The following is a 21,780-nucleotide window of genomic DNA, read 5'->3' on the forward strand; positions in this document are numbered from 1 at the left end:
CAAAAGACCTGGTTTGAAACCAGCTCCCTGCAGGACTTGGTGATTCTCAGTCTGAGTGCCTCCAGCTTAGACTGGTGTGCACACAGCACCCATGGTACTCCACTGTCACCATGTCACCCTGACCTGATGCAGCAAGAGCGTGGAGTAAACGAATTCACTTCCAGTGGCACATGGCCTTCCAGCCACACTTCAAAAACCACCGGCCCCACTCCCACTACTAAGAGGTGAGGTTCTTCACATTAGTATGCTTCTTTCTAAAAACGCCTGAGGGTCACAGTGATGAAGAAATCATTTCATGTAATACCTGGGCTAATTAAAAACAAACCCCAAACAAAACAAAAACCCCAATACCCTTCCTAAATCCTTTTAGCTGTAGAATTCATACACATTTAAGAGACTCCACAATGCTAATTCCATTCTTTTATTTCCTTATACCACAAACATTTTAGTTCATTTTTTTACAACCTGATTTACACAAGCAAATTGCAAATGAAAAACAGGCATTCTTTAATCCTGCAAAATGCATCTGTGAAATATAGCACAAACCCTAGAATTTAAACATAAACAGGTTTACCTGAAGCAGCTTTATTGCAATTTCTTAAAATCAGCATTACTGTTTAAATATTTATGCCTGTAAATGTTTGCATAATCTACAACACACAGTTATTTCAGAAGCAATTGAGAGTTTTAACTTATTTGTAAAAAAAAAAAAAAAAAAAGACTTCAACATAAAGTTATGACAACAATTATTTGAAACTTAAAATTATTTACAATTAAACATTCAGGGTCCTGATTCACAAAACTTAGTGCATTTCATGATTTATGAGTTTCAAAGGGAAGTAAGCAGTACGTAGAATACTCCCCAGCTAAAACTTGAAGTTAATGGCTTTTATTAGAAAGCCTGTCAATATGCTCACTGGAAGCTGAGGAAAAAGTAACAGAACTTCAGCAACTGCATTTGTTTTGCAAACTGAAGTGCACAGTGGCAATCAGAATAAACGGGGGCCACAACAGAAGAGCTGAGGCCCCCCACCTTTTTTTTTTTTTAACATACTTTTGGAATGTACAGCATGAAAAACAATTCTCTCCTTTTTTTCAATAATCGATACATGTGAATTCAGCTCCTACAGAGTTGTCTTTAGACTTAATGCCTGAATCAGCAAATTTAAACAAGAGGAGAAGGAAGGTATCTTTTATAACAGCCATCGGTTCACTGGGTGTTACTCAGTGGTGAAAGCCTGGGGCAGGGCGACCAAGGGGCTAGCTATTCCCACTGCAGAAGAAACATCATGGATAAGGTGCTGGAAATCCAAGATTATCCTGGATGCACTTTAATGGGTTTGAACGATTTTATGTACGTAACAAAAAAAAAAAAATGACTCAAAGGAAGATTAACAACAAACTGCTTTTCAAGTGAAGTGGTAAATTTCAGTGAATCAGGTCCCAGGTAGGTCTTTAGAAGAACAAAAATTTACAGTAAACATTTTAAGCTCTGGAATGCCAGTATAGTACAGTGACCAGTCCATTACATTTACAAAACTGCTCAGACAGTAGTTCCTCTAGAGTAAGATTTTAAAAATGTACAAGCCAGTTCACAATGCTTTTAGATACACTGTTATTAAAATACATTGTTAATCATAAAAATACTTTACTATGTACATGTACACTGTATAAACTCTAGATTTACCTACTGAAAGAAGCCTCTAAATCAATTTCTGGCCCACTGGCCTGGGCAAGAGTGCAGTTCTATCATTTGGTCTTTACACCGTGCCATGGGCTGAGTGAGTCATGGTATTGCCACAGCACAGTAATGTGTTTTTCTTTCTGTGAATGTCTAGTTGGAAGAGTCAGGTTTACTTCCGCTATATTTTACTTTCCTAAATGAAGATCCAAGTAACTCTGGGCATTCACATAATTCATTTGCAATTTGATTACACTTCAAAATAAGGCTATAGTTCATTTCATCAGTTATGACACTGTCTTGCTTGTAGTCAGGATGGTTTGCGATAAACTCCCTCATCCATTTTGCAACTGTCATTAGTTCTCCTTAAAAAAAAAAAAAAAAATAGGACCACATAAGTTAACAGAAGTTTTGTTTTAAAGAAGCTGACATTTAGTTGCCAGCATAAACACAACTCCAAACAAAAATCAATATGACCTTTCAGTGTAGCCACATGGCAGGGTTTGAGAACAGCATGTCTTTCACAGTGTTTAAAGAATTCCTCCTGGGGAAGAATTTTAGGCTGCAGGCAGGCAATTAGAATACATACAACCAGTTGCTATGATACCTGGTTACATGCTACCACAAGCCGACACTGCCAGCTCTTAAGAGGCAGGAGCTGGCCTATGTGTACACATGTGTACAAGAGCACACATGCTCCCATTTGGCCGAGTTCCAATGCAGACTACATGAGCTGGTGTGGCGAGATCGCTTCAGAGGGCTATAGAGTCTGAGTTCCCCGGAGTGATCTTGATCAAGCAGATGGAGAAACTACAGAAGGGAAGTAGAGTGAATGAAGAGGGAAACTGGCAGATACACCGTTTGGAGAGTGATGGGTCTACAGCCATCCTTTGTGACTCCAGAAAGTTTAAGAAGCATCAAGTGAAATACAGATGCTATTTTCATTACAATTACTTTTATTAACAGCAGTTACCCTGTGCACGTTCTGTGTTAGACGCTATAAATGTCATCTCACAACTCACAAAGGGCATGTTTAGTTCATTCCACTATGTGAAGAAAGCGGACTAACGAACAGAACATCTTAGTTCCGCAGCTTACTTAACTTACAAAATTACTTAACCCTATTTTAAAAAGCCCAAGGTGATATACAATGAGCACCAAAAACCCAAAACCAAACCCAGTGCCGTCGCGTTGATTCCAACTCATAGCGACCCTATAGGACAGAGTAGAACCCCCCAGTAAAGTTTCCAAGGAGCGCCTGGTGGATTCGAACTGCCTACCCTTTGGTTCGCAACTGTAGCACTTAACCACTATGCCACCAGGGTTTCCACAATGAACACAGGTGACCATAAATGACAGGCTATCCAGATGCTGGATTTCATTATCTAAGATGCCACCAATTATAAGATGCACTGCTATTTTATAAACCAGTGAGGAAAAAAAAGCCCCGCTAACTAAAACTGTGACTATCAAAGATTGTAAGGTGTATCCAATTAAAGAGATGTCAAAATGTGAAAGAAGTGCATTAGTAAAATATGGTATACTTGAAAAGAGTACTTTAATAAACTGAATATTGTGCGATTCCACCTACAACATGAGATTTAAAAAAAAAAAAAAGATACCATACCAGATGCTCTCTTCTTAATGAGCTTTAGGTAGTTTAGAATACTACATCTGGTGTCCACATCCACTTCCATGTTTTCAAGGTAAGAGTTCAGAATTGGGATCAGCCCCGGAAACACACCTTCCTACAAGAAGCAGGATGCATCATTAATTCCCTGCCAGGTGGTGTGAACGGGAGGTGGCCGGACATCCCTTACCTTCCCGTTGATGATGGTGTCTATGCTCATTAAGGTGTACTCCTCTGGGGGGAGCTCGCTGCTGTTCTGGGCCTTGCCACACCCATCCACCACAGCGTTGCCACCTGCTGCAGGAGAGGGGAGAGGAGCCTTAGCGGCTTGTAGCATAAACTGACCCTAGAAATCCAAGAGAATGTAATACCTTTGCAAATGTCTTTCCTGAAATAAAACATTCCCTGCAAGACAGCATCTCTTTTCTGTGCTACTTTCATGTTTTCATCCACCTAAGGGAGAAAAACAATCACAGCTATGTTAATACGTTCGTGACCAAACACCAAAGTTGTAGTGCCTTTCTCCTACATTTAGGACTCCCTTAAGGATTCTACTTACTTGCCCCTCCAATGCTTTCTGGTTGGAAGGGCAGATTTAACTTTTGTGTGGGGTCTGTGTCACTCAGCCATCAATCAGTATACGCTTTGAATAACTCTGGAGGAATTCTAAGAGCTTACTTTAAAAAACAACAAAAACTTACATTTGTGTACAACATCTACATTTCAAAGCACTTTTGTGACTGAACCTTGCAATAAGACTACGGTACGGTATCGGAGGGCAGGTAGTGTCCCGTTATACAGCATGGTGACTCACCAAAGGTCCAGGGATAAGGAGCCACAGCAGGGCTAGAACCCAGTTCTCCTGATAGATCAGTGCTCTTCTCACCATGCCACTGGGGTTTCACTTCCTCACTTTGGTGACAACAGGGATAGTGTCAATAGGCTGCTAGATGAGGAATAAGGTTGGTGGACAGGTGTGGCAGGGCCCTTGGTTCTCCAAGGGCAGAGGGTCACCAAGCTGGTGTTTGGCTGCATGGTGGCTCTCTGGCCATGTCGACTGGGGAAAAGCCCTCATTCATGAGCCTGACCGAATGAGAAACTCGTCGTCCTTTGTGAATTCATTTTTCCAGTGACCTTTTATGACCCTCACAGTAGAGCTTCTAAATCTTTTTTTTTGGTAGTAATTCCCCATTTTCTATAATGAAATCTTAGGTGGAACCTCAATACATAAAACAGACACAAGTTAGAGGTTCAGGATGAAGTGAGATGTGTGGTTTTAGGTCTTAGCCTTCCCTCATACTCATTAACTGTTGTTGTTTATTTTTTTAAAGATACTTTAAAATAATCTAGACACTTTTAGGAGTATACTCAAATAATAGTCTAAAATTCCACCATGGCTGTGAACACCTGATTTCATTTCTAATACTTGTTTTTCTTAGCCTTGACAAAATTTCTTTCATAAATTCCTTTTAGAAAGTGCATTTTATTTTCAATCTTTGTTTTTTTAATAAGAACATTTAAAGCTATGATTTTTCCCTAAAGAACAGCTTTGCCAACATCCTATGCCCTTTGCTTTCCTACACAGTCTGTAACTGTCATTTCTGACTTAGTCTTTAATGTAAAACCTACTTGGAAAAATTTTTAAAAATTCCCAAGTGTTAAATTTCTCTTCAATACCTTTTTGTTGCATTTTGGTGGGAAGGTGACTTATTATGATATCTACTTTTAAGAACTGAGGATTTTCCTTAATTTTTATAAATCTTCCTCAGGACATTTAAAAAAGATATGCTGAGGTATGAGATTTGATATATATATATATATATATATATATATATATATATTTTTATAGTCTGTGCTCATTATTCACAGTTAATTATGTTCCAGAAAGTCCCCATGAATGCTCCCCATGGACACTGAATTAGCGAATACCAAACCAGCCTTGTTTGACCTCAGCTGGAAGATGCACTTCAGTGAAGCTGAAATTTTTTGCTGCTCAGTACACGTACATGTTCACAGATGATCAGGAAAATGCAGCAGGTACTAATTTTGGGGTTATGAATACATTTTAGCAAGTACACAAACATTTGCAAATAATGGGGCTTGGCCACAGCTATAAAACAAAGCTTATTAACCATGTCATTTAATTCCCCATGCCTTTTCTTATTTTTTGATTACAGGACCTGTCAGTTTCTGAGTAAGGTGGCAGGCACGCTAAGTGATTTACCTCTATTAATCCCATATGGCCTCAAACCAACTCACTTATCTCCATTCTACACAAAGGAACTTTGGCAGTGAATAGTTAAGGAACTCACCCTAGGTTAAAAAGCTATTAGTAGTACAACTGACTTATGAATTTAGGTCTTGCGTCAAAGCCACATCTTAAACACCATACTACATTGCCTTTAAACACTTCTTACATGTCCAAGAAGTTTTTGCTGTGCTTTTATGGTACAAAAAGAACTACGGTGCTAACATCTTGAAAGACTATATGAAATTTCTTTCTCTGTGCCATTTAATGTTTCTACCTCACATTTTATTTTGTCTGATATTTCTTTTCATTCTTGTATTTGTTTTTAAAAAGACTGTTATGTAGCTCTTTATTTTGAACATGGTCCTTATTTTAGGTATGTCTTGTATACACAACACATACAATCAAGTTGCTATCTTATACAATCTGTTTTTGCTTTTTAATAGGAAGGAGAGTTCAGTCTATTCAATTTGTCTCACCTTATTTTTACCATTTTATGTTCTGTGGATTATATGTCTTACCAATCCCCCCACACCCTCACCCCTTTTGTCACTGACAATTTTCTTGGTTCCTTTTCCCATCCTTCTTAGCCAGTGGTTTAGAAGAAATCTTATTTCTATTCTACTGGTAGTTTTCCTATCTTTCTCTAAAGAGCAATTCTCCATGCTTCAGTTTTTTCATAATTTCCACTTCTTTGCCATCCTGCTTTCCATTTTGGGAGAATCCCAATTTGGTTTCTTAAATCACTGACTTTGATCTTCAACACCTGCTCTACTGGTGAGTATTAAAAATGCTACTTGCTGTTGAGTTGACATGTGTGTCAGAGGAGGACGGTGCTTCACAGGGTTTTCAATGGCTGATTTTTTGGAAGTAGATCAGCTGGTGAGTACAGTTTTAAAAGTGCAGCTACCAAGTCCTTCATTTCTAAGAGCTCCTATTCTACAAACACTCTTTGTTCACAAAAAAACAAAAAACCAAACCTGCTGCCGTCATGTTGATTCCGACTCATAGTGACTCCACAGGACAGAGTAGAACTGCCCCATAGGGTTGCAGCAGGTGGATTCAAAATGTGGACCTTTTGGTTAGCAGGTGAGCTCTTAACCACTGCACCACATCAGGGTACATACTCAAAACCAAACCCATCGCCATCGAGTTGATTCTGACTCATATTGACCCTACAGGACAGTGTTACTGCCCCACAGGGTTTCCAAGGAGCGGCTGGTGGATTCAAACTATCGACCTTTTGGTTAGGTGCCTGAGTTCTTAAGCACTATGCTAACAGGGCTACACACCAGGGTACATAGTGCTTGTCTATTTTATGGATGTGGTCTTTCTCTGGAATTTCTTAAAGGGCAACTAACTAGAATTTCTTTAAGAATTCTTTCTAGTTTCTTGAAAGTGTTTCTGAAAATAATTTACTCTGCAGGTCCAGCTGAGGCCTTCTCTTTGAGGCTGTTAATTATTCTCATAATCTGTTGACTTCCAGACATCTAATCATACTTATGAACAAAGGCTTAGACTGGTAGCTTACAGGGACTCTCCCTTAGATAGGTCTGATCTCCCACGAGGTATTCCCATAAGGGCAATGTGGGCCCACAGAATTTTATGAGTTAGCTTTACCCAGGGTGTGATGAGTAGTCAGGCAGGGACAGGCTGATAGGTGGACCTCCTACAGGGTGGTGGGTGGGGAAGGTACAGGATGGCAAATCTCCTCATGGGGGAGTAGGGAACAAGGTATCCTGGGGCAGATGCTAGGCTAAGCAGGTTTATTCTTCCTCCCATGTCTGCTGTCACAGGGCTGCTCCACTTCTCCCTTCTCTGGCCCTAAGCCCTAAGACCCACCCTCTGGGCAGACCCCTCTGTCTAATAGTTTTTCCCAACTACTTTCTGTGCCAAGAGGACCACTGGCCCAGGAACCAAAAGCCCCCACTTACTCAGCCTACTGCCCTGGGGCCCACAGCTTTGCTACCTTAGCCTGGAGTTTTTCCAAGGCTCTGCTGAGAAAATGACCCCAGAAAGTTCCTTTTTTGGTCTTTGTTGGGCTGGGGGTTGATTAACTTTGATTTGTTTTTCTGATAGTCCAATGTCATTTATATTCTCTGGAAACAATTCAAATTTCCATTGAGGAAAACCTTTCCTGTATTCTAGCGGTTACGACCCCCCCACCCCTGTAATTTTAATATTGTAATCACAACAGGGTTTTTGGGTAGATGAAGTCAATTTGTGGGACTCACTCTAATGATCACCTTTAAGAGAAAGCCTCTAGAAATAAGCAGTTTTTCAAATTCAAACCTAAATCTCTTTTCAATGGACTGAGTAAAGATCTACCATTAGCACTAACCCCCACCCCAAGACTCCACCAATGTAGTACCAACTTCTAAAGCATAAGCTTAACTTAAAGGAAAAAAAGAATAGGCTGGAGGGAGAAGCATTTTGTTCTAAAGAGTGAACAATTTTAAATGAAGTCATATTTGGAATAAATATTATACATAAATGAGTAAAGACAGATATCTATATCCATCACTATAATGAAACACATTCTTACCTTTGATAGTGGAATGAGAAAATCCAACTTGTATGAAAGGATCACTCTGGTAAGGAGTACCACAAACACCACATATGCAGAGTTCTCAAAGTCTGTTAACTGAACCTAGGCAGGTAGAAGCCCAGAGAAGTTATGGACCAACCACACATGATGTGCTCTTCCCTGACCCAGAGCCCTCAGCTCATGTCATTCCCAGGCCATCTAGGAGGCATTCCCCAGAGTCTGGAAGCTCTCTGCCCTTAATCTCTCCTCAGAAGTCAACCCTACATAGCTTCTGGACTTGCTTTTAACAAGCATTTACTTGTTTTTTACCTCCTCATAATCAACTTAAGAGCCTCTGGTAAGAGTATCAGAAGGGTGATGAGTAGAGGAAGGGTTCTTCTGGGTCAAGTCCTGCCGATGCCTTATCTTACCTCCATGGGCCGAAATTCTACTCTCCATCCGATGTCTGAGTTTGGAGGAGGGGGCTTAAATCTCATCGTCTGCCAATTTGTGGACTGAATATTCTATAACAAAAAAGCAGAGAATAAAATCAATTTTCCACACCTCAGGAAATATTGAGATGGGTTGGGATTTATTAGGAACGACTGTTCACTGTCCCTATCCAATACTCTTTCATTTAAAAAAAAAAGTACAATTTATGATTTTCTTGCTAGGAAAACAAATATTATGTGATACATCTGCAGCACTAACTGATTGAGTTATTTTGTTCAGCACACGTTTGGATTTTTCACCACTATGCAAACAAGAGAAAATACTGAACAAAAACATTTAGAATCTGAGAGATAACTTGTAAGAATCATAAAATACAGGTACCTTAAAACAATTTTTAATTTTTCTTATTTACTACACTGAGTAACGAAAGGCATCTGAGATTTCTACCACCGCGAATTCATCATGCCTTGGTTTACGAAGTGAAATACATTTAAGACAGAGGAGATACCTCAAAATGATCAGACTCATTGGCATCATCCAGATGTATTTTCTCCTCAAACAGAGTCAGTGGGTCTCTAATAAAGAGATGAGCAACATGCTGGGCCAGGAGATGGTCGATGCCTGCAAAGACAGATTACATGAAACTCACTTCAAAGCTTGAGGCGCCACTGTTCTAGAGGCCCAGTAAGAAAACAGGACAGCTCAGGACAGTTGAAGAAGGGGTATCTATATGCTTAGGAAACAGCTGGTTTGTTCGGTATTCTCACCTTGCCCAGGATGTTATCCTATGGACACTGGGGAAGCATTACAGTTTTATTCACTACTTATACAATGCCTGCTGGGGCACTGGTGGAGACCTAGATACAGACCTCCAAAGTAAGTTCCTTTTGCTAAAATCAAGAAGATCTCACAAGCATTTGGAACTTGAAACTTTAGGAACAAGCAGCCTCATTAGAAAAGTTAGAGACTCCACACTAAAAATAGAAACCAGACCAGGAGTCAGCAAAAAAGTTTAAAAGAGCTCTGAAGAACTAAAGGCATATAATCAAATCTAGAAAGAAGGGATGAATACTCACCTTCCTGCAAAAGTTGTTCATAGATTTCTTTATCTATCGTCAAGTTGATATCATTGTATTTCTCACCACACTCAGATAAGTAACTGTCGATTGAATCATAACGAGATTTACTGATCCTATAGTTATTGTTCTTCAGCGGCTAAAATTGAAAAAAAAAAAAATGGGAGAATAAATGCCATATAGAGTGATCTGGAAATAAACTAATACCCCAAATAATTATATTAAAATGCTATAAATTTTTATATATAATAATTATGGAAAGCTGTCCAACCTTAACATAAGATACTGATTATACTAGGAAAATAATGGCAAGGTTGAAAGGAAAAATAAACCTATAATGTAAAACAAAGCCTCAAAATGATTCATCTTTTAAAGTTTATCTCTATTTAGAAAGCACATTTGGCAGCTTATGAACAATTACATAAAGCCCAGAGCAATAACAGCCCTAGTTGGCAACAAATAACATGGGGGCTCCTGTTAAAACACCAACGTCCAGGTCCCGTTGCTGGAGGTACTTATTTATTAGGTCTAGATGGTGCCTGAGGATCTATTTTTAAAGACCTCCACTGGAGTTTCAGACACACACCTTGGGTGAAGAGATGCAACATTTCAACACTCAATGAGAGGCATTAACCAACCCTTATCACGCAAAACCAACCCCCATACGTGGGTTAAAAGGATTTTTGACAATAGGTTACATCTTCTATAGCAAAAGGCGTTATATACAGAGCAGTCAACTTAACACCAAAAAAGCCTTCTGGTAAAAACAGCCATCAGCGATGACTTCCAAAATATAGGAAAATGGCACTACTAATTACAGAAGCTAAAACAAGTATAGCTTTCAACGAGCAATAGGAAATAACTCCTCACCCCAACCAAATCACATTTCCCATATATTCGCACCAAAACAAACACTATGAAGCCAAGGGCCTGAAACAAAAACAGGTTTATAACCTGTGAGCTTCTTCCCGTATATGACTAACCCACTTGATAAAAATTTAAAGGAGAGGAGACTTGAAAATTGCAAGTAGTTATGACAGCCCCATTTTACCTGCTGGATTTAAAAAGGCTAGTAAGGAGAAATCATCCCACCTCCAGTCCTCTCTCCTCCCGAGTTCTATCATCTACAGATGCAGAAATCACTCCCCAGCGACAATCAATGTCTGACACATAGCCTCGGTAAAAAGGAGACGCAGCACTCAAAGCCATCTAAAAACAAACAAAAGTCAGTGCCTGCAGGTTCAAGTGTGACTACCACACAGTTATCTTTCTGGTCAAAAAAAGATCAGAGTTCATGCAACCCACACAGAATTATATTACATCTTCTACTGGAGCCTGCACAAGAAACTACCCAAATGCTCGGATCTGATACACCCAGATTATCTTCTATAATGTGAGGACATGAAGGATGGGATAGGGAGTCAAATTTGAACAAGACATTTAACAAACGTTTTACTGGCAAAGGTAAACTTTCACGGTGTAGACTCTTACTTCATCAGCTCTGAATCTGCATACTGCTTAGATTAGTTCATTTTTGATGAAGTCTTAACCAAACTTAAATAGCATATCGCAAATTTTTTGCACACGTGGTGTTTATTTTATACTAAGTATTTGAAATAAAATGTAATTTTTACTTACAACAATTGGACAGATTGTGGCCAACTGATCATAAAGGTATCTGGCCTCAGATATGCTGCAGGCTTGGAATGTCACCTGTTTAAGAATCCTAAGTTATTAACAACAATAACAAAAAAGGTCATGAGCATGCTTCCTATGCAGTGAGGTCTGAGAAGGAAGACGGTAAGAGAAAGGAAGGGAAAGGTATGTATGGTGATTTTCTTAATAGTAACATTTAATACAGGAGGCCTTGTTTAAAAACTGTCTTAGGTGAACCTAGCTAGAAAATGGTATTTAATCATGTTCCAATATATACAGACAACTAATATAAATAACCATTCCAATTTAAGTTAATCAAGATTAAGTCAGGAAGGAAAAATAAGACACAAGATATATGGTGAAGTTCAGCAAAATATTTCCCTTTTCTACTGACTTATTGCCTTGTATAGCTTCCCACTTTTAATTCAGTTAGCTAAAGGGCTATACAGATTTTGGTACAAAAGGAATCTGAGGATGCTAATGGTGGGTTTCAGAAAGTTCACCGGTGGTAGTATGGGGAATAGCTTGGACGGGAACAACACTAAAGGAAGGAAAAAGTTGAGGCGTGCTGGTGGGAAGAGGCATCTGGAGTCAAAGCAGCAAACTAGTGACCAGTAGGTTATACACAGTGAGGGGATGACTCAGGTTTTGGCTGGGATGTTCTAGGACACACACAAAGAAGAGGGTTGAGAAAAAGAGGTGCCATGACAAGTTGGACTTATGAAACCAGGGAACAGACAGACAAAAAAGTCCTGTGAGAGGCTGGGTGTCTCCAGGACTGGTGCCCAGAAGAAAAATCAGAGCTGAAGAAATACTTAAAGAATAGATGGTATCCTGAAGATGAGGAGATTTAAACTAAGTGATCAGCACAAATCCTCTAAAACCATTACCCAAAAGAAAGGAAGAAACAAACAAAAAGAAAAAAAGCCTGACCTCTGGGGAGTGGGGAAGGGCAAGAGCACAAATCGTGTTTGTGTTACGCATGTTTGTAATATAAACTTTAAATTGGGAACTGTTTAATTTCTTCTTTTATTGGTATTCAATCACAACAGTTTTAATTTAGTGTCCATGTAAGACAGGGTTTTTAAGACTTGAAATAATTAACAGTTGAATATGTTTACTGTTATAATCCCAATCCATTGCTCTCAACTCTGCTTTTTAACAGCAGACAACTCATGTTGAAGACTTACAAGTTTACCTGGTGAATTATAATGGCACTTCATGTCAGTGTTGTGACTAACTATAAAAAACAATTATTTAGAAAATTTAATATCCTGATCTTTCTATAATTTCCATTTTAATGCTTAAGTCAGCATGACATTTTAATTAAAATGTACTGGCATTTAAGTAGCCAGTAGAAATGAATTCAACATGGTTACCAGCTGTGGCACAGACATCAAGGGAAAAGAGCTTCTAAGGTTAAAACAGATAAAGACTGAGAGGGATTTGCAATTAGGTGATAACCAAAGGAAAGACTTTCGGCAAAGAGCTGGGGACTCAAAAATCAGTTTGTGGATGGTTAAAGATTAAATGGGAAGTGCGGAAACAGAGATGTTGTTGTTAGGTGCCACCGAGTCCGACTCATAGCAACCCTATGCACAACAGAATGAAACACTGCCTGGTCCTGCACCATTCTCACAATTGTTGCTATGCTTGAGCCCACTGTTACAGCCACTCCATTTCACTGAGGGTCTTCTTTTTTGCTGACGCTCTACTTTACCAAGCATGACATCCTTCTCTAGGGACTGATCCACCCTGATAACATGTCCAAAGTATGTGAGATGTAGGCTCGTCATCCTCGCTTCTAAGGAGCATTTTGGTTGTGCTTCTTCCAAGACAGATTTGTTCATTCTTCTGGCAGCCCACAGTATATTCAGTATTCTCTGCCAACACTACAATTCAAAGGCGTCAATTCTTATTCATCGTCCAGCTTTTGCATGCATATGAGGCTACTGAAAACATGATGCTTGGTCAAGCACAACTTAAGTCCTCAAGGTGACATCTTTGCTTTTCAACACTTTAAAGAGGTCTTTTGCAGCAGATTTGTCCAACACAACGTGTCTTTTGATTTCTTGATCACTGCTTCTATGGGTGTTGATTACGGAGGCAAGTAAAATGAAATCCTTGACAACTCAATCTTTTCTGTTTATCATGATGTCACTTGTTGGCCCAGTTGTGAAGATTTTTGTTTTATGTTGAGGTGTAATCCACACAGAAGGCTGTGGTCTTTGATCTTCATCAGTGTTTCAAGTCCTCTTCACTTTCAGGAAGCCAGGTTGTGTCATCTGCATAACACAGGTTGTTAATGCGTCTTCCTCCAATCCTGATGCCCCATTCTTCTTCATATACCAGCTTCTTAGATTATTTGCTCAGCATACAGACTGAATAGGTATGGTGAAAGATACACCCGACACACACCTTTCCTGACTTTAAACCACGCATTATCCCCTTGTTCTGTTTGAATGACTGCCAATCGATCCATGTACAGGTTCCTCATGAGCACGATTAAGTGTTCTGAAATTCCCATTCTTTGCAATGTTAACCATAATTTGTTATGATCCACACAGTCAAATGCCTTAGCACAGACAATAAAACACAGGTAAACATCCTTCTGGTATTCTCTGCTTTCAGCCAGGATCCATCTGACATCAGCAATGATATCCTTGGTTCCACGTCCTCTTCTGAATCCAGCTTGAATTTCTGGCAATTTTCTGTTGATATACTGCTGCAGCCACTTTTGAATGATCTTCAGCAAAATTTTGCCTGCATGTTATATTAATGATATTGTTCGATAATTTCCACATTCAGTTGGATCACCTTTCTTGGGAATAGGCCTAAATATGGATCTCTTCCAGTCGACTGGCCAGGTAGCTGTCTTTCAAATTTCTTGGCATAGATGAATGAGCACTTCTAGTGCTGCATCCGTTTGATGAAACATCTCAGTTGGTATTCCAACAATTCCTGAAGCCTTGTTTTTTGCCAGTGCCTTTGGAAATGGAAATAGCCAAGTATTTATAAACTTATTCATTGTGACCCCATCACTAAATTGTAAGCTTCATAAGGGCAGGGATCTGTCTCACCAGGCTCGTATTTTGAGGTATCCAAAACACTGTCTGGCACCTAATTGATGCTTAATAAATATTTATTAAATGAACAAGGGTATCTTGAAGGAAAACCCAAACCAGTCGCTGCTGAGTCAATTCCGACTCACAGTGACCCTACAGACCGTGTAGAGCTGCCCCATAGGGTTTCCAAGGAGCAGTTGGTGGATCTGAACTGCTGACCTCTTGGTTAGCAGCCAAGCTCTTAACCACTGCACCACCAGGGTGCCTCTTGGAGGAAAGAGGGTGCTAAAGAAGAGAACGGGGGGACAAAGGAAAATTTTGTATTTATAAAGGTGGTAAGATACTAGAAAAGCTGTGATCCTAAAGGCCAAATTTACATGGAACGAGACTGTCATTGTTAGTTGCAGTCTAGTCGATTCAGGCTCATGATGACCCCAGGTATGCAGAGCAGAACTGCTTCATAGGGTTTTCAAGGCTTGAACTTTTGGACGCAGACCACCAGGCCTGTCTTTGGACGTGCCTATGGGTGAGTCTGAATTGCCAACCTTTCAGCTAGTAGTCAAGCATTTAACTTGCACTACCTGGGGTGAGATTAGAAATATCTAAATGTTCCCTAAGTGTCCAGTGATGTATTATTTTAAACACGCACCTCTTAGTTTATTTAGGTCCCTTCTATGGTTACTCTTAGGTATTGTAACTCATGTTATTTTTGTTTTTTAAAAGATACTATGATTAACATTTTTTCTAGCCAGTTTTTTTGTTGGCTTCCTTTAGATGGCCTAGTACACACTAGACAGTTCAAAGGGTAATCTTGGGAAAGCCAACCTTGGGAGTAGTATGTTAGGGAAACTGGCAACTGTACTTCAACAGTTCAGTCCCAAGGGCGAATCAGAGTCAAGTGACAGTTATTTTATATAAATTTAATAACTGGCTTCCTTACGCTAGAGCTGATATCTGTTTGTTGTTGTTAGGTGCTGTCAAGTTGGTTCTGACTCATAGTGAACCTATGTATAACAGAACCAAACACTGCCCGGTTCTGCACCATCCTCAGTCCTTGTATGTTTGATCCCATTGTTGCAGCCACTGTTTATCAATCCATCTTGCTGAGGGTCTTCTTTTTCAGTCTCGCCATCCTCACTTCTAAGGAGCATTCTGGCTTTACTTCTTTCAAGACAGATTTCTTCATTCTTCTGGCAGTCCATGGTATATTCAATATTCTTCACCATCACCATAATTCAAATGCATCAATTCTTCTTTGGTCTTCCTTATTCATTGTCCAGCTTTCGCATGCATATAAGCTGACTGAAAATACTATGGCTTGGGTCAGGTGCGCACCTTAGTCCTCAAGGTGACATCCTTGCTTTTTAACACTTTAAAAAGATCTTTCACAGATGATTTTCCCAATGCAATATGTCATTTTATTTCCTGACTGCTGCTTCCGTGAGTGTTGACTGTATATCCAAATAAAATGAAATCCTCGACAACTTCAATTTTCGTTTATCATGATGTCACTTATTGGTCCTGTCGTGAGGATTTCTATTTTCTTTATGTTGAGTTGTGATTCATACTGAAGGCTGTGGTCTTTGATCTTTATCAGTAAGTGCTTCGAGTCCTCTTCACTTTCAGCAAGCAAGGTTGTGTCATTTGCATATCGCAGATTGTTAACGAGTCTTGCTCTAATTCTCATGCCGTGTTCTTCATACAGTCCAGCTTCTCAGATTATTTGCTCAGCATACGGATTGAATAACTATAGTGAAAAGATACAACCCTGATTCATACCTTTCCTGATGTTAATGCAATCTCCCCTTGTTTTGTTGGAGCAACTACCTCTTGGTCTGTGTACAGGTTCCTCGTGAGCATAATTAAGTGTTCTGGAATTCCCATTCTTTGCAATGTTATCCATAATTTGTTATGACCCACATAGCTGAATACTTCTGCACAGTCAATAAAACACAGGTAAACATCCTTCTGGTATTCTCTGCTTTCAGCCAAGAGCCATCGGACATCAGCAATGATATCCCTGGTTTCATGTCCTCTTCTGAATCCGGCCTGATACAGATATCAAGATCAAGATACTAAATCAAATAGGATATCGCTACAGATGATGGCCTTAGGGGGGAAAAAGAGCTTCTACACCTTCAAAAGCTATGAACATATGAACAATTTTGGCTTCTGGTATCCTTTCAGAGCATCATATAAGAGGAGAAGCAGTGTCACCAAGAAACTGATGAGGGATTAAAAAAAAAAAAGTGTGAAAAACCTAAATACCTAAAAGTTTCCTAGAGAGCAGTTTTGAAGCCACATGATTTTAAGGGGGAATAAAACCTATCATAACATGTCATGGACTTGCTGCTTACTAAATGATTCCTGAAAAGCCCCAAAAGAGTCAAGAATATGAATGTGGTTACCTTTTTACTTTGTACTTTTAAGTATTCTCTTAACAATAAAAATTATTGTAAAACTTATTTTTTTCTGCTTTACTGATAATCAGTTTCTAGAGGCCCATTTAAAAGACACAAAGCTGGGATTTCTGTGGTGATTTGTAGAATTCATCTCATTTGGCACACATTTTCCAATATCTGTGCTAACGATACCGTACAGAGTACTAAAACTGGAGTGCTGGACATACAGCTAAGAAATGGAAAACTTTAAGTCCATGACAAAGTGTAAACTGCACAGAAAATTTTATCTACAGACAATAAAAGTGTTTATACCCACCATTAAGACACATTTGTTTATATAAATACAGCATTTCAAAGGAGAGAATACCCTGCTGGAACTCTGTTAAAGCAGCTGGGCTCTCCCTGGCAGAACACTCTGCTTTACTATTAAACCAAGAAAAGGCAATCGGTTGTCAAAGGGCACTGATACAATTTTAGAGTCAAGCACTGTTTAAGTTCTAGGGCTTAATGGTTCTCTTTAGAAATAGCTGTAATTAAGATAGGAAAGCAGATATGTCAAGTCAAAAGGTCTCTTGTGACCATCTGTAAGGAAACTTACTGGCCTATGTTTGTTTGGAAGCCATGTATTTGATAGTATTTTTTTTTATTCTAAGTCATGAAATGCAGGAAAAAAAATCATCCACGGTCCTGTTATTTAAACACACTCAGTGTGGAAAAACCTGACTCTGGCACTGAATTTTGTGTATACACTTTTAAAAGTAAATAGAACCAAGGTGTTTGTCCAAGAAGGTACATGTACATGCTGCAGCTGTTTGAGGGTGGAGGTGCTGGGTTTCTTGGCCTCTGTGTCGAAAGCCATCAGGCCAGAGGCCCAGTGGGGCCTAACCTGGTACACCAGGCTCTATACTGCTCCAGGCCTCTAAAAAAAAAAAAAAAAAAAAAAAGACACTTTCTAATCAGCCCAGGTAATTAAAACTGAACAAAAATCTCCTTGGGCAATAACAAATAGTTTTTTTTTTTCTTTTTTGCCAAGTATCCTTTTAGTTTATCATTTTCATTTACCCTTGTGTTATGGAAATTCTGGTGGCGTAGTGGCTAAAAGCTATGGCTGCTGACCAAAAAGGTCAGTAGTTTGAATCCACCATGTGCTCCCTGGAAACCCTATGAGGCTGTTCTACTCTGTCCTATAGGGTCGCTAGGAGTCGGAATCGACTTAACGGCAATGGGTTTTTTTAACGGGTTGTTATGGATTGGATTGTGTCCCCCCAAAATGCGTTTGTGTCAACTTGACTAGGCCGGTTCCCTGTATTGTGTTTGTCCTCTATTTTGTGATCTGATGTTATTTATCCTATATGTTGCAAATCCTAACCTCTATGATGTTAATGAGGTAGGATCAGAGCCAGTTATGTTAATTGGGCAGGACACAATCTATAGCATTTGAGTTTTATAAAAAGAATGAAGCAGAGAGGAGAGGGACCTCATCACCACCAGTGAAGAAGAGCCAGGGCTAGAGCATGTTCTCTGGACTCAGAGTCCCTGCACTGAGAAGCTCCTAGATCAGGGAAGATTGATAACAAGGATCTTTACCTAGAGCAGACAGAGAGAGAAACCCTTCCCCTTGATCTGTCAACCTGAATTTGGACTCCTAGCCTCCTAAACTGTGAGAAAATTAAAGCCATCCACTTGTGGTATTTCTGTTATAGCAGCACTATATAACTAAGACACCTTGCATGAACACTTTTATGAAAATGTATATTTTGTGCAACTCCTACACCTGTTTTAAAATGATTTTCATCAAATTAAGGATGAAAACAAGTACTTCTGTTAATAAGAGGAATGAATAAAATATTAGCTTAGGGTCAGATTTAGAAGGGACCATAAATGTAAACCCCTTTTTCTAACTGATGAGAAAAATGAGGCCAAAACAAGTGAGGGGAGTTGTCCAAATACCTGAGTAGTGACAGAGTGACAGAGAACCCACACCAGAATACAGGTTGTGCCCTGTCTGATGGGCTCTGTGCTCTCCCAGCTCAGGCCAGAGGCAAGGCAAACATGGGCTGCTAAATATTCATTTTTTTTATACCACTAGATGGCCTTCCATGAATATAAAAGTTTAAAGTCCTTCCTCTGGGTCCCAACATTATTGGAGTACGTCCATTAGAGCTCATTTCCAGAAATAATGAGATTTGAGTGATGTTTACAACCTCAAAGCTAGACTGTCATCGGATGGCAGTAAAAATTCGGCATGTAGAAAACAGAAAAGAGACCACAGAATAGTATACATTTTACGTTAACAGCTATAAACTTTTCTGGTGAAATGTAAATTCTGTAAAAACCTCAGTCAAGACATAGCTTCCAATGAATTTATTAAAATAACTCTGTTGATTTTTAGAAAGGCACACCAGCTACCATTTTCAACCTGATTAAAATGTGTCTTTTTAAAAAGGAAACATATGTATGTAACATATATGTATAAGGAGAAGTCTGCAAAAAAGAAGCAAATAAGGACACTTTGTCTCCCTGTATATTCGAAACAATACCTGAAGACAGCAATTGCCCATCCCAAATCCCATGGCATCCATGTAAATATGATCGGGCTTAGAAGCCCTTGCTGCCTCATCATCCTCAGGAAATGCTTCGATAAATGGAGATGGTGTATTCTTGTCCTTAAATACTGCATTATTTAAAAAGAAAAAGGTAGTGATTGAGAGTCAAGGATTAAATAGCTCAACAAGATCTATCCCACCCCTGCCACCTCACTGTAGACTTACTCGGTACATTGATGACAACCTTTTCTCCTCTCCTATGTCGGATATTTCTCGTTAGGGTACTAAAATAGATAACCAAATGTCATAAATTGGTCACCTAAGAATCATCATGTAAAAGGAAAATTTAATCATATACAATCAGAATAAAATCCAGTGACCTCAAGCTAATTCTCTAAAACAACCCTACAGAAAATACATGTATATCAAGATACTCTGAGGCAAGTTTTTAAAAGAAGGCATTCCATTAATACCACTTCCTTGACTCTTGCTTGAAAATGTCATTCTCTCCCCTGCTCAAACCCTGCTGACTTACCAAAGCTCAGGGGTCCAGGGTCTGTCATGGTCTGGCTTCACTCCATGTTTCTAACACCTCCCATGTTAACTCCAAAGACTTTAGTCAAACTTCAGCCCTCACTTCTGCCCAGCATCCCTGGAGCCCCAATGCCTCGTTCCTCTGTTCTCACAACCTGCAGCATTGATACTTATCCTCTAGACCTGCGCTGTCTAATTTGGGAGCTACTAGCCACGTTGCAGCCATTAAGCACTTGACGTACAGTTAGGTCCTGATTAAAATGTGCTCTAAATGTAAAAGACACACTAGATTTTGAAGACTTAGTATAAAAATAAGTGAAATTTCCTATGAATAAATTTCCAATATTGATTACATGTTAAAACAATAATAGTTTGGACATACTGGGCTAAATAAAATATAACATGAAAGTTAGTTCCCCTGTATTTTACCTTTTTTAACGTGGCTACTAGAAAATTTAAAATTATGTCTGTGGCTTGCGTTATGTTTTCATTGGACAGTGCTGCTCTGGACTCAGCTTAAATACCACTTCTCTCATGAAGCCTGCTGAAATCCCCTCAGTCAGAGGCACCCCTCCCTTTCTCCATACAAGAAGGGTGTCTGGCACTACTATCTTTTGACACCTGTCATAATCTATCTTTTCTTGCAGCTGAATATCTTTATCCTTCCCTTAACACACTGCATTATTTAAAGTTGGGAACTTTGTCTATGAACCTGTCTCTCCAAAAAGACTTTGCACATAGCAGGTGTGCACATGCACTAAAGGAGTGAACACCAAGAAGTCCCAAGGTGTGTAACCTAGGTCAGGAGCCTAGGTTTAGGATGATAAGTGAGCACCCAAGGTACAAAGCCAAGATCAGACTGGTTAGGGCCCTGAAGCAACTTAAAACCTAAGCATTAAACTACAAACTAACAGGCCTGGAAGTTAACAGAAGGTAGAGAGTACCCACTACATTTAGTGCCATATACACATTTTACCTTATTATCAACGTATATAGAGTGGGATGAATATACTATATATACTAGTGGTGATTTAGAGAATGGAAAAACAAGGCAGGAATAACTAAGGGAAAGCTTGTCCGTACAGATATATACAGAACTAGGACCACAAATAATCTGCTCATTAAAGGGCAGGACACTAGCCAAGCTAATGGCTTTAGAATGACTTGGAAAATGGACAAGTCAAGCCTGGATGAAAGAAGCAATTACCAAGGAGCCTTGGGGTGCTGGGGATGTGAATACGTATGTTTGCTGTCTTCTCTGGCTAATTAAGAAAGGAGCCAGAATGCAGTAAACGCTCAAAAAGGAATATTACACACTCCGAGGGCACGGATCTGAGTGAGGTACATCCACATCTAAACACAAAACCATACTTACCTGAAGCGGGGGTGCTTGTTAATTGCTTCATCTGGAAAGAAGAGGGACTTGGAAGCTCCTCCTTCTACTGGGTTGGGTTTATACTCAGGCAGCGTGAACCCAGGACAGCCTAATCTACAACAAATTGCAGAACTAAATAGATGGGATTTTTTTCAGGAATTAATTGTCTCTCACCATCACTGCACCTGTTAAAATACCTCATTTCTATTATTTCCCTTCTCAGAGGATCTGTGACACAAACATTTTGTAAATATCGCACCCTTTGCAACCACTCCCTTGCACTTTCGGTATCTGGCTCACCAAGACCCACTTTTACGATTCAAACCCTTTACCGACTTGATTAGAAAGTCCCATTCACTCAGTATCTACTGAACACTTACTACATCCTCCCATCTCTTCAGGAGCTGACGTCTCAGTCACAACAGTTGTCTCAGGTTATTGGTTTCCCTCTACACAGCTTCTAAGGAGTCCTCCTTTACTAGCTCTAAATCCTTGGATTACCTTTGACCCCTGTACATCATCACCACTACCCCCGACTTGTTGACAGGCTTTATTAGAATCTGAAAACAATTAGAATTTGTTTCTTC

At 39.5% G+C, this 21,780-nt stretch overlaps 1 protein-coding gene across 2 annotated transcripts in view; it reads right to left on the bottom strand.

Moving 5' to 3' along the window:
• Window positions 1-411: 411 nt before the first annotated feature.
• The window catches only part of GCLC (glutamate-cysteine ligase catalytic subunit), a 51,165-nt gene continuing 29,796 nt past the window's right edge, over window positions 412-21,780 (bottom strand). Inside the window, exons 4-16 of one of the 2 annotated variants that reach the window (XM_049894576.1) lie at window positions 21,194-21,307; window positions 19,510-19,568; window positions 19,279-19,412; window positions 11,254-11,328; window positions 10,708-10,824; window positions 9,616-9,754; window positions 9,048-9,160; window positions 8,518-8,610; window positions 8,105-8,209; window positions 3,683-3,764; window positions 3,502-3,605; window positions 3,309-3,429; window positions 412-2,046 (exon numbers count right to left, since the gene is read on the bottom strand). In XM_049894576.1, the coding sequence (XP_049750533.1) occupies window positions 1,835-2,046; window positions 3,309-3,429; window positions 3,502-3,605; window positions 3,683-3,764; window positions 8,105-8,209; window positions 8,518-8,610; window positions 9,048-9,160; window positions 9,616-9,754; window positions 10,708-10,824; window positions 11,254-11,328; window positions 19,279-19,412; window positions 19,510-19,568; window positions 21,194-21,307 (1,468 nt within the window). In that variant the 3' untranslated portion in view covers window positions 412-1,834. Of the gene's footprint in view, window positions 2,047-3,308; window positions 3,430-3,501; window positions 3,609-3,682; window positions 3,765-8,104; window positions 8,210-8,517; window positions 8,611-9,047; window positions 9,161-9,615; window positions 9,755-10,707; window positions 10,825-11,253; window positions 11,329-19,278; window positions 19,413-19,509; window positions 19,569-21,193; window positions 21,308-21,780 lie in introns of both variants that reach the window. The other variant, XM_049894571.1, reaches the window with a different exon arrangement.

The sequence above is a fragment of the Elephas maximus genome, chromosome 1, assembly GCF_024166365.1.
Source record: "Elephas maximus indicus isolate mEleMax1 chromosome 1, mEleMax1 primary haplotype, whole genome shotgun sequence".
NCBI lineage: Eukaryota > Metazoa > Chordata > Mammalia > Proboscidea > Elephantidae > Elephas > Elephas maximus.